This window comes from Acytostelium subglobosum (genome assembly GCF_000787575.1).
Source record: "Acytostelium subglobosum LB1 DNA, scaffold: scaffold28, whole genome shotgun sequence".
In the NCBI taxonomy this organism is placed as follows: domain Eukaryota; phylum Evosea; class Eumycetozoa; order Acytosteliales; family Acytosteliaceae; genus Acytostelium; species Acytostelium subglobosum.
In genome coordinates, this window is record NW_012236505.1 from 341,886 (window position 1) to 355,161 (window position 13,276).

The 13,276-nt window shown below is 45.3% G+C and overlaps 3 protein-coding genes across 3 annotated transcripts; 2 read left to right on the forward strand and 1 right to left on the reverse strand.

Annotated features, from left to right (window-relative positions):
• Window positions 1-1,858: 1,858 nt before the first annotated feature.
• Window positions 1,859-7,770, forward strand: SAMD00019534_107140 (hypothetical protein; the record flags this gene model as incomplete). Its single annotated transcript, XM_012894149.1, has 4 exons — window positions 1,859-1,904; window positions 1,976-2,188; window positions 2,260-2,419; window positions 2,496-7,770. 4 exons carry the CDS (start codon window positions 1,859-1,861, stop codon window positions 7,768-7,770), a joined length of 5,694 nt encoding a protein of 1,897 aa, XP_012749603.1.
• Window positions 7,771-9,728: 1,958 nt separating this feature from the next.
• SAMD00019534_107150 (hypothetical protein) lies at window positions 9,729-10,966 on the forward strand (the record flags this gene model as incomplete). Its single annotated transcript, XM_012894150.1, has 4 exons — window positions 9,729-9,892; window positions 9,960-10,166; window positions 10,239-10,354; window positions 10,431-10,966. Coding segments are annotated over 4 exons (1,023 nt in total), but the record flags the coding sequence as incomplete, so codon positions are not given.
• Window positions 10,967-11,119: 153 nt separating this feature from the next.
• On the reverse strand, window positions 11,120-13,086 carry SAMD00019534_107160 (hypothetical protein; the record flags this gene model as incomplete). Its single annotated transcript, XM_012894151.1, has 4 exons — window positions 11,120-12,492; window positions 12,567-12,639; window positions 12,717-12,794; window positions 12,892-13,086. 4 exons carry the CDS (start codon window positions 13,084-13,086, stop codon window positions 11,120-11,122), a joined length of 1,719 nt encoding a protein of 572 aa, XP_012749605.1.
• Between the last annotated feature and the right edge of the window lie 190 nt (window positions 13,087-13,276).

Below are 13,276 nucleotides of genomic sequence, written 5' to 3' on the forward strand. Positions count from 1 at the left end.
TATCTAAGAACACAAAGTACGATAATATTTTATTCGTCGTAATAATAATAATGATAATGATGTATGTCCCCACAAACCTAGGGATAGATAGGAGATGTAGGGCCACTCGTGTGGTGATGTCGTGTAGGCCTTCTACTTTGTTGAGATTGACAAGGAAAGGATAATGTCATCCCATCACATAACTCATGCCTTACACCCACTGACTGATCAATCGTCTCCTCCAAACGACCCCCCGCACCACAATGGGGACCAGAGCTCTACCAGTTCGCGTGGCAAGGTGGTCGTGCAGGCAAGGCCAACATGTCACCCCTTCCATCACTGCAATCAGATGTCGCTACGTCGACGGAAGCCGTACATGTGACAGAGGGGGTATCGACAGCGACCAACCAACTGACCACCTACCTCTCACTCTCGCGAGACGTCAATGATACCATCAACAATTGTGTGACACTAACATTGACAAAAGAGGCGAAATGAAAAAAACAAGTTTGTTGTTGCAAATATTACATCGATCATCGAGTGTGTGTTGTGCGTTTGTTTGGGAATAAAGGAGACTCAGCTGCATGATGGAGGTCATCATTCATTTAGTTTAGTGATGTATCTCGGTTTGATAATGATGGTGTAAAAAAAAGATATTTATATGTGTACAGAGTGTGCAAATCGGCACAGAGTTAGTTGGGTTTGTTGACAACAAGAAAGAACCATTGTCAGTCTGCTTATGAGAATTAATCATTTTAGATGATGACGGGATGTCAATGAATGTCCCGGTCCGAGGAAACATACTTCCAGTCAGCCAGCCATTCCATCATCGGCCAATTACTAACTTTGCTACATCATCCTCTTCACTCTGGGCAAGTAAAGTCTCACACAAGTCAGGGCTGGTCATGGGCACGGGCTGATTGAGCCCTCGTACTTGTACATGTACTACTTGTACTTGTACTTTACTACTTATCGACCACGTAACTAACCCAGGGATCTTGACCCAACATCCTTTTTCATTGCAAGTATAAGGCAATGAACAACATTTATCGATTTGTTGATCACGATCATCGTATCATCATTGTCCAAGACATGTCGTTATCTTATGATGTTGGTAAAAGACTTGACATTTTGGTAGTCCAACAACATTCATTTCATTCATTCATTCATTCAATCTATCAATCAATCAATCAAACTAACAACTACTGTAAAACTATATTATTACTTCTAACTTGTTAAAATAATAACAATGAATGATTGATTATTAGATGAAAGGCAGTGATCCATTCAGTTCATAACTACCCAACAAACAAAACATACAAGCGTACCTCCTCAGATTTATCGGCAACAACAACGTGTATGGATTCAAATAAAATCTAACAAGATTTAGGTGATCATGTGGGAGTGTTGTCAAAACAAACAACCAAAATCAAGCATGGTCTTCAACAACACACATATTTGATGATGATGGTTGTTGATGTTTGGGCTCATCCCCCCTCTCGCCAAAGTACCCCTAATTTGAACTGTCTTGGTCCGATGGGACCCATGTCATCTTTGTGTTTGTTTGTTAGTTCCATCACCAGAAATGAATGAATGGAAGGGTGGTATGGTATGGTGGAGCACATGCATCCCTTTCTAACTATGTGTGTTTGTGGTTAAGTGAAGGCAACAACTTAACTCCGACATTGATATGATACATTCACTTCAAATAGTTAACAACATCACCATTGACACAACAAATATCCATCTTTCCATTCATTCATACATTCATTCATTCATTCCAAACAACCAACAATCAAACATACATAACAAGTTGAATTGGCAGCAGTGGCACACGTGACAAGACAAGTACAAGAAGGAAGAGAGAGAGGTGGAAACAATGTCTGAAGTATCCGGTAATACAGGTGGCGTTGACCAATCATTCGGTATGTATACCCTTCATTCATTGATTGATTGATTGAATGACAATAATGACTGACTGACTGATCATGGACAGCCCAACACTTGTTGGAGAAGATATCAGAGAATATTAGTAGTTTGATATTGATGGTCGTGTTGTTGCAGGAGCAGAATGCTGATTTACCAATTGATGAGATTACTTTGGTTGCCAATGCCGCTGCATCAGTGGCTGAGATATCCACAAACTTGGCATCAGAGGAATATCAAGATTATCCAGATTTACAAAAGGAGATATTGGATGCATCTTCAAGTATGTTTGTTGTTTGATATGCGAGCATAGTGGATGATACTAATACTGTTTGAATGAATGAATGAATCTAGATATGTTGAGTACCAAACAACAGACATTGGACTCGATAAGAGCATTCCCAAATGAGCCAAATAGGAAACGATCATGGGATAACATCTCGGAACATTGTCGAAGTATTGGAAATGAGACAATCAAGATATTACATGTTGTATATGGTGCAGAGATGAAGAGGTAGCTATCCGGAATCATTCCAATCAATCAATGACAGACCCACTCACTAACACAATTACATGACGATCAAAAATAGATTGATCAAGAATGCAGATATTGCCAAACAAGAGGTTGAATCAATCAATATTGAAGAGATGGCAAAGAATCCAGAGGAGTTTGCAAATCATTTGTCAGGTTGCATTGCAAAGATACTCAAGTTTGCATCGTTGTTAAAGTTACGCGCTCAGGATGAACAGGGCGAGTGGTTAAAGAGCGAGTACGTGTCACAGGCACATCAGATGGAGCAGACTGGCAACCGATTGATTACACAGGTCAATGAGTTGTTGATGATGTCCGACGAGGGCCTCGACCCAATGTTGGTTGAGCAGTTCAATCAGACTCTGCTCGAGTTTGCCCAGACCATCACATCATGTAGACAACGAGTAATTGAGATGTTTGCCGATGTCAACAAGTCCATTGGACTGATTAGTGTTGTCGCGCCATCGCCATCATCACCATCATTGGCGGCATCTCTACAGAATGGCGGCAACACAAACAACGCAGCCACATCATCATCACCATCAACACAACCATCAACATCACCAAAGACACAAGACAACAACAAGGACTTTATACTCGAGGAATTGTTCCGAGGCACATCACGATCAGTTACCGACTTGTTGAGAGCGACGTATCGCGGTGAGTTCCCGCCCGTACAGGTACTCTCAGCCTCGCTGACAAACATATCATCAGTGCTGACGGCCAAGATCAGCTCAATGCCCAACGCATCGGAGGATGTAAAGAAGATGTGCCAGCGACTGGCCATCACGATCGCCCGGTTCGTCGGCCAGGCCTCCGAGTACGTCAACTCACCTGAGCAGGGCACACAGATCATACCAAAGATTGGCGACACAGTCGATGAGATACAAGAGATACTGCAGACGCTGCTCGAGACCATGTCCAGCCGAGAGTCTCAACTGATGAGCATCATTCGCAACAAGCAGGACTACCTGTCCATCTTGTCCGAGTCGCGCGAGCCCCTTGTCATCGTCGGCACGCTCAAAAACTTGAAGAAGAATCACATTAGGATGGAGGACATTGTCCGCGCATCCGACCCAGCCGACCTCAATCAGGCCGTGCAACAGATCGCCACGCTGCTCCCACAGCAGATCAATGTGGCCAAGGAGTTCCTGCGCGATGTGTCCAACCCCGAGACCAGACGACAGCTGTGCGACATCAACACAGAGATGCGAGTGCCGTTGGCGCACCTCGTGGCGCTGATGGAGCCCACGACGAGCAATGAGGCCAAGGACGCCATGACCAAGGAGCGATCGACGTCTAGCAAGATCATTGATGCGGCGCGAAGAGGAGAGGCCAAGCTTGTGGACTCTATGATCAGGGAGCTCGAGCAGGTCGTGTCCAACCTCGTCTCGATCGCCACGTCCGAGACAACTTTCGATCAGACCAGCAGCAGTTCTGCCGTTGCTGACTGCACAGAGCAATTGATCGCGCAGTTGAGCAAGCGAAGGACCATCGCGACCAACCTTGTCAAGAACCCGACGAACGACCAACTGCAGCGCGATCTCGAGCAGATCAATCAGACGATCGCATCTCTATCGATGGCGGTGGCCGAGTCGGTCACGTCCAACCTTGGTGTGCTGCTCCACAAGATAAAGACGGCAGCAGCCGATGGTCACAACGCAAGAGTCGAGGCATATATGTCAGAGATATCAAACAAGACATCAATGCCCATTCACACTGTTAACACACAAGAGTCGATCAAGAAGGACCCTATCATGTCCAAGCTGTTCTCGACACTAGCGGACGACCTGATGACGTTCGTTGGTATGTTGTTCCGTGAGTGTCGATCACTGACCTCTGCCAAGAATCAAGACACACGTATGATTGAGTACCTTGGCGAGCAAGTCCTGCTCAGGTTCAACGACCTACAGCATCATCTGAGTCAACACAAGAAGAAGCAGCAGCAACAGCAACAAGCGGCATCACCCGTGCCTCAGCCTCCCTCACCCACCAAGAGCAGCTCACCATTGACGATCGTGGAGAATGCGAGGGACTCACCTGTGCCAACCCCTGCTGATCAGCAGGATGCCTCTGCGTCCGTGGACCTGGTCGAGGAGGAGCCAACAGAGAAGAAGATCCTCGTGCTCTTTGATGAGCTGCTGGACATTCTGAGAAAGAGCGACGTGAACAAGACCATTGCTACATTGAAGGAGCTGATTGGCGAACAGAACAAACTGATGAGCAAGGCCAATGACCTCGCCAACAAGAGCTACAGCAAGCACTACAAGGCACAGGTCGAATCCAGTGTCTACTTATTCAAGAGCACAATGTCCCTGGTCATTGCTGCGGCCGGACGACTTGTCAAGCCTGGATCGGGCACCGTGCCTGGCGATGGAAATGCCGGTAACAACAGTCCAAGACACGAGGAGACACTCAATAAGTATGTCAGGACGGTCAAGAAGTCGATCGTGGAGCTTGGATACCTGCTCAAGTTCAATCCACACATCGAGGTTGTGGCCGCGTACAACTACTTGAGTGGACAGAGCCCCTCGTCCGACCCCAACATCCAACGCGCACTGTGTCACTTCAAGGAGTTTGCCATCAACTTTAAGGGCACGCCCAAGGTGACCGACCTGCTGGGCAAGATCGATCACTTTGCCCTCTCACCACTCTCCCTCGAGTGCATGTTTGAGATCCTGTTGCTTTGTGGATCGTTCGTGTTGGCGTCATCCGCGCACCAAGTTCACTGCCGCTACCATATACTTAGCTCTTACGAGATGGAGAAGGACGGCCAGATCTCGGACGCAATGCACAACATCATCCACCACCAGACCGAGCTGATCAAGGAGGCACAGTACTACCTGTCAACAGTGTCGGCCAACAAGATCAATGCCAACACTCGCAAACTGATCACAAACAGTCTGCAGACGGCAAATCAATCATTGTCACAGCAGGTAGAGGCATCCGTGCAGATGATGGACAAGAAGCCACGCGAGATGGCACAGTTGGACAAGCTCATCACAATTATCGATGTCATTCGCGAGTCTGTGGACAACTCCGCGAGTGCAGCGTTCAACAGCGCCCAACAGATCGATCCCGACATCCTTATCAATCAATCAATCGCCGGATTCATCCCATCTCTGTCGCTGTCGACATCCAAGGCGCTTAACGATCAGGAGAGCGAAGAGTCAAAGCTGGCGCTGGAGAAACTGGTCGAGCAGATCACATCGCCACTCGAGCAGATCGAACTGAACATGCTGACCAAGGCGCAGGACAAACTGGACTCGGTCGAGGAGAAGCTGCGCACGATAATCACCGAGGAGAAGTCATTGTTGAGCAGGATGCTCACATATCTTGTCGAGACGGACAAGCCAGGCATCGTGGACGTGTCCAAGGCCATGGTCAAGTGCCATCAGGACCTTGTGGGAATGGCCGAGTCGACGGCCAAGGACGACACGGTCAAGGACAGCGTGAGAGAGATATGTCACGAACTGGCACAGCTCATTCCCCAGCTTCTACAATCAATGAAGTCGGTACTGCAGTCCAATGAGGCACTGGACCTGGCTGCCTACCAGAAGCCCATCCACATCTCCAATCAAATCAAACGAAACATCACATGCCTGCAAGAGCTGTCGGCTCCATCCTTTGTGCCAAGGTTGTTGCTACATATACTGCGTCAACACAAACAGCTCAGTCAGCCAGAGTCCAATGAAGCGTCATTCACAAAGCTGCGGTCGACAGGTCAATCAATCGTCGAGGAGGCTCTTCTCACATATCTTCCATTTGTAATCGATAGCGATCGCCAGCAACGTATACGCGAGGCCATTGCCAAGTTGGAAGAACATCTCAAGAACAACAACAACAACGCGTCATCATACGAAGAGTACAAACAGGCATTGGTGGACAGCGCGGAAGCACTGGTCAACGAGCTATCTATGACCTCGCTACAACTTTTGGCATCACAACAGCAGGGCCTTTGCATGCTGGTCATATTATCAGTGCGTGGCAATTTCAAACAGTTGGTGGAGACTCAGAGGACGATCTTGGCGGCACAGCAGAAGCTCAAGATGCACCTTCAGAAGGACCTTCAATCGATCCAGGACCCATCCAGGAAGCACTTGATCTTTGTATCGCTGGGCGAGATGGATGTGCTCATCCCTGAGATTGTCAAGGTGTCCAAGGAGGTGGTACTGAATCCACAGGACTACAAGAAGCGCGAGCAACTCGAGCTGCTGTATACAAAGATGGAGTCGCCAATGTCGACCATCTTCTACCAGATCAGCCAGATGCGTGGCAACTTGTTCGACAACATGGTCAAGAATCATCAGTCCGTGCTAATCAAGCTGGATGACGCGCTTCGTCTTCTCAAGCGTGCCGACATTGAGCTGCATCTCAAGTCGCTGGAAGCTCTCGAGGAGAAGCTCCTCACATATCTCGAGGTCGACGATATGGCCGCCATGCGTCCCAAGCTGCAAGCCCAGTACAAGGATCTGAGTCGACTGAGCAAAGAGTACATTGTTCACAAGGAGCGCGTCAGTGTCACCCCGGCCATGGAGAACGAGAAGGACATGGCATTGCTCAACCTATTGTTGACCGTTGGCAGCTTGGTACCATCACTATCACACTCTGCCAACTCTGCCACTGGCAACGGCAGCGGAGACATGGATCAACACGTCAACATCAAGAGCATCATTCAATCAGTCAAGTCCAACAACATACTCAATCTCTCCAAGAACCCAGAGCGTGTGCAAAAGTTCATTGCCATTCAACAGAATGGACGCACTTCGCCTCTGTCAGTGTCACCCAAGGCTCAGTCACCGGTGTTCCGTCCACGCAGCATGATGATCACGCCCGTTCAAACAAAGGCCAAGCAGCCAATGCGACTCGAGACAATCACGCCAATGGCGCAGAAGCCCAAGCAGCTAGAGGTGTCGATCAGGAATGTGGCCAAGCAAGTGGCTGCCTCCAGCGCGGCACTCGAGCAGCTGCCACAGTTGGCGCAGGAGTTGGAAAACTACGCCACACACATCAAGGCCAACCAACGTCAGAGCATCGTGCAGAGTGGCAGGACGATCTCGGCGCTGATCAACCAGCTCTGCATGGCAATTGTAAATATAACGAACGACTGCTCTATCGCTCAGGTGCAGACGCGACTGTATCAGGTGGCGCAGACACTCAAGACGTTGGGCTGTCAGATCAAGATCCTGTCCGGAGTCAAGGCTGTGTCACCAAGTGGTGCGGCATCCGAGCCAGACTCTGACCTACAACTCACATCATTGGTTAACATGCTTGGCAGTGCATTGCAAGAAGTCAACTCTTGTATCAACACGCTGTCAATATCAAACAAATAATAATAATACTAATAATATAATATTAAGTTGACAACTGACACTTTATTTTGAAAAGCAGACACAGGAGTGCAGATAAGTCTAGCCAACTCTGCGCGCAACACACACAATCACACCGAACTCACCTTTCTGCTTTTCAAAATAAAGTGTCAACTATCAGGTGAATGAGGAGTGAATGGATAATCCATTGATTGACAAACTGTCCTGAGTTTGACACTCCTCTCCATCGATGACATCCACATTATTAAAATTATCAATCAATCAGATAATTTATTAAACTTAAGGAGGTCAGTGACAGTTGAATTAACAATCAAAGGGTATTATTATTCAAAAGAAGGGTTGATTCCGATTATTGGTTATTGTTGTTGATGTTGTGGTCATCATCCTCATCAACTTCCCAGTTCTTCTCGAAATCCTCTGGCTTCATTGGGTTAATGGAGAACTGTTCTACTCTTTTCACCATCTCATCCTATATTTGAACGTTGTCTTGGATATCTTGGAAGTATAGGTTGTAGAATACCCAACTAGGGTATTTATCAGGTAGACCGAGTTTGATATTCTCCAAGATCTGGACTGAATTCATGGCCCATGTCGCATAACTGTTGAATAAATCGACGAGTGCCTTTCTACATGTTTCATCACAACATTCTCTCAAGATGTAATCATGCATTACATCTGTTTGTGTAGTTTGATTCTGCTGCTTGGAATGTTGTTGTTGTTGTTGATGGTATCCGATTCTGACATTGTACCTGTTATTCCTATATATATACTCTATATCACTTTGAATGACTCCTCGATCTATACCACCTTGTTGTGAGAGCATTGATGAGAACACAATCAAACAAATAGCAATAATGAACAGCAACATATTATTGACATTGTTACCAGAGCCAGGATAAATAATATAATACATATTGGCAATAACCACACATTACCTGTATGTGTGTTGAATTGTACATCAGGTGTTGCAATGCAGGGCTTTCATTGAGGCTCACAGTGATACACTTGTGAGTGTACCCCTTTTCATTCCCACACAATTCAAACAGTGATCATGATTGACTCCCTCTATATCCTTGTTCCATCATGATTGATTGATTGATTGATGAGTCCTAGGTATGGAGAGGGATTGGTGTTAGCAATGGTACTTGAACAAGTAGAATGTATGTATGATGATTCTCCTGCAGCTGTATGTCATTTATGTTTAATTGAATGTTATTATTTATACTAAAGAGATAGGAATGAATACAAAGAAATCAATTCTATTACTTGTTGCTATATTATGGTGTATGTTTGTTGTATTCTATTTCCGTCTGGAGCAAATACCAGGATTGGAAAAGACAATCACCATAAATCATCAAAGTCATGTCCACCACGATCATGAAGATATAAGAGAAGATAAACATATAATAGTTAATAATATTGATGAAGATAACAAGTCTTTGGAAGATCTTACAAAACCAACTGATATTCAACCTAGTCCCACTCCAACTCAAACTCCATCACCTACTCCATCACCAACACCAACACCATCTCAACCTTATTCCAGGACAGGTGTTGTAACTACGACACAAAGCACAACTGCCACAACGACTAGTCCAGCATCCTCAATAACTGCTACGACAATTGTTATAACAACTGGATCATTTGATTCACAACCTTTAACACCTGTCCCCACCTATCATATTCCTACTCCAACTCCCACTCCAACCTCACCGACTCCACAACAGACTCCTGCCCCTACTACTCCAATTCCAACTCAAACTCCTGCCCCTAATACTCCTGTTCCACAACAGACTCCTGCCCCTACAACTCCAATTCCAACTCAAACTCCTACTCCGACCCAAACCACACCAACTCAGATACCTACTATATATATTGATACAGAGACTGAATCAGAGAATATGATACCAGAAGATGTAGTTTCAGATGATAAGCTCACATCTTCAATATCATCAATTAATTTGGAAGTTGAGAGTGAGGAAGAAGATGATATTCTAAGTATCAATGTTAGAGAAAAGGTATCAAAGAAGGTCAGTCTAAACTGTGAATACATTGATATAGTATACACTTGGGTAAATGGTTCAGATCCTGAGTGGAGCAAACAGAGACAGATTGCTGAAAAGAAGTAAGTTATATGCCTCAAGGAACATTCGTTCATTCATTCTCTAATAATATGGCATATATATTTCTAGATATGGAATACCTTACCAAGGACCATGGAGATATAGAGATGTGATGGGATTGAGATATTCAATGAGGAGTGTTAGGAAACATCTACCATGGGTCAGACATATATTCGTTGTATCCGCTGGACAGTATCCATCGTGGTACAATCAAACAACTTTGTTTGAGGAAACTGGTGTATCATTCATATTCCATGATGAACTATTTGTTAATAAGTAAGTGAAGTAATGTAATTGGAAGTGTACACTATCCGGTGATCATCACTAACATGTTTAAACCTAAATTAGGAGTCATTTACCAACATTCCAATCATCAGCTATTGAGTCCAACTTTTACAACCTTCCAGAGAGGGTATCAGATTGCTTCATCTACATGAATGATGATATATTCTATGGCAATGATGGTAAGTAAATCAAATCTATGATACATCGAAATACTCCAATAAGACTCACTCACTCAATTAATCAATCATACTTTAGTACCAATGGATGATTTATACTCACCTGTTAAAGGACAACCATTGTATTATACTGGATGGCTGGCACCAGTTGACATTGAGACTCAGAAGAAGAATCCATTCCATGCTTGCCATGCATTCACCAATGACCTGATGAATTCAATATGGGGCGTTGCAAGAAGGAAGTACTTCTCTCATGGTCCATCATTGATGAACAAGAGGATGATGAAGTTGATCCATGATACCTTCCCAGCTGCTTTGAACAATGACAGTAGTATGCCATTCAGACACAATCAGATGGTGTCATGTCACTTCACCTACATACACTTTGCCAATAGATTCGTTGTGTCCTACACTGGCGATGAGAAGTTGAACTACTACGGAGAGATCCGAGACTATGTCGGTCACATGGAGAAGTTAACGGCAGACATCATGGCTAAGCGTCCAAAGTTTGTTTGTCTCAACGATGGACTGCCGCAACGATTCAATCAATCGGCGGTCGACACTCTTGAGGTCATGTTCGAGACGTTGTTCCCAGAGAAAGGAAGTTGGGAGTTAAAATAAAGAAAGAGAAAGAGAAAGAGAATGAATGAATGTGATTGGATGAATGAAGAGTGGATATCGATCGGTTCCAGACACACTGATTGTGTATGTCTGTCCACCTTCTTATCTGTATCTATATAATTATTATTATTACTATTACTATTACTATTACACTCCAAGACATTTGTCAAACAGCTGAGAGGTGACACCATAGATCTCACAGGCCCAGGACTTGTGGCAGTTGGCATCGCATGCCTTCAGGACTGGCGAGTTGACCAAGTAGCGGTAGTAGTTGTTGAACTGAGCAGTGTTGGTAGAGATCTGCTGGCCGAGGTTCCACCATGACTGGACGGACAGGTCGGGCATTCCGTAGTACTCCTTGGCACTGTAGGCCAGATGGACGGTGAGGTTGCCGACGACGTTGGCCTGGGTGAGGTTGGTGTGGAACTGGTAGTAGTTGACCATCTCGTTGGTGTCGTAGTTGAACTCGTAGATTCTGAAGCCTGGCTCGTGGTTCTGGTAGGTGGTCATGCTGGGTGCCACGTAGTTCATGCCAGTTGGCTTGGTGTGAGTGGCAACGTCAGAGAACAGTACAAGCTGGTCATAGTGAGTGTGGCCGTAGATCTGAGCGGTGATCACAGAGGAGTAGCGCTCGACGATGTTTTGGTAGATCTCACACCAGACATCGAGGGTGCCAGACTTGAGGGTGCATGGGATATGACCAATGATCATGACCTTCTCGTTGTTGGCCTCGGACTGAGCAAGCACGTCGATGAGCCAGTCGGTCTGGTTGTTTGGCTTGTTCATGTTGGAGTGCACCAACAGGTTGTAGAAGTTGATGTTGTCGGCGTCGAACGAGTTGAGCGAGACGACACGCAGACCAGGCTGCAGCAACATGGTGTAGTAGCCAGACTTCTTGACACTCTCGAGCTCGTCTTGGGCGAGGAATGGAGTCCAGGCCTCGTGGATGGTGTCGAGCAGCCACTGCTTGTTTGGCAGGATGAACTCGTCAGATGGCCACGACTCGTGGTTGCCAACGGTGGGCAAGATGATGGTGTTGGGGAAGTACTGCTGCACCATCTCCATGATGACCTGGGTGGACGAGATCTGCTTGGTCTCGTTCTGCATCCAGACGTCGTGTGGGGGGTTGTCACCAGTGAACAAGATGACGTCGATTGGCATGGTCTTGTTGATCTCGAGGATCTGCTCAAAGATCAGCTTGACGGTGCGCTGGGGGATGTCACAGAGGTAGTGGCCAAAGTAGCCAGCGTCACCAGTGCCGTCGCGGCAACAGAGTGGCTTGCCACAGTTGGGGTTGGAGCCCTCGACGTAGTGTGGGTCAAAGTGGATGTCTGTCAACTGGAGAATGTATCCATTGCCCGAGAATCCCTTTGGCATACGTGGCACCTGGTGAGACAAGTCAACACTTGGAGTCTTTACACTCAAAGTCTTTGCAGTCATCATTGACAACTCTCCCATCTCATTATAATGGTTCATAATAGTCTCCTTTGTCTTACAGAATCTAAGCTTGCTGCAAAGATCTAAAATGATTGAATAGAATGAATGAATGAGTATGTTGTTGCTGTTGATGTGGCTGTGGCTTTGGGCAACTTACCCTCTGGGTTAATGTCGTTGGAGAGGACAACACCGTATACGATTGGGGCGTAAGCAAACATGATACCCTCGCACTGTTGCAAAGAAGTGAGATTGAATGTTAGTATGATGGACTCCACTCATGAATGTTCATTTAGTTGAATATACATACGACATCTGGCAACTCAATCTTCAAGGCAATACAGATGTCAGTGGCACCCTTAACAACCTCCTCAACTGATGCGTTTCTCTATATTGTCATTGTTGGAATATTAGTTAGAATGAATGAATGAATGAATGAATGAATGAATGAATGAATGAATGAATGAATGAATGAATGGACATACCTCGAGATAACCTTTGAGTAGAGTGGCACCGACTTCACAGAGATCACAAGAGATCTTCTCAGTACCCTTTACACTTATCTTGTGTAGTCTTTCAATGATGGATTGATCCAAACTCTCGTGAGCATTGATCAATGTTGCCACAAAGCACACTGACAACAACAGTGTTACAATCACCAATTTGTTGTTGATTGCCATTATTGGTATCCTTATCCTATTATATTATATTATAATGTTATATATATTGTATGTTAATACTATATTTGATTGATATTGTTGATTGGTTGAACAGGAGTATGTATGTTTGACCTACTTTACACTACTATTATTATTAATAAGATTATACAGAATATATATAATAGTATAAGTTATAATAAGTTAGATATTA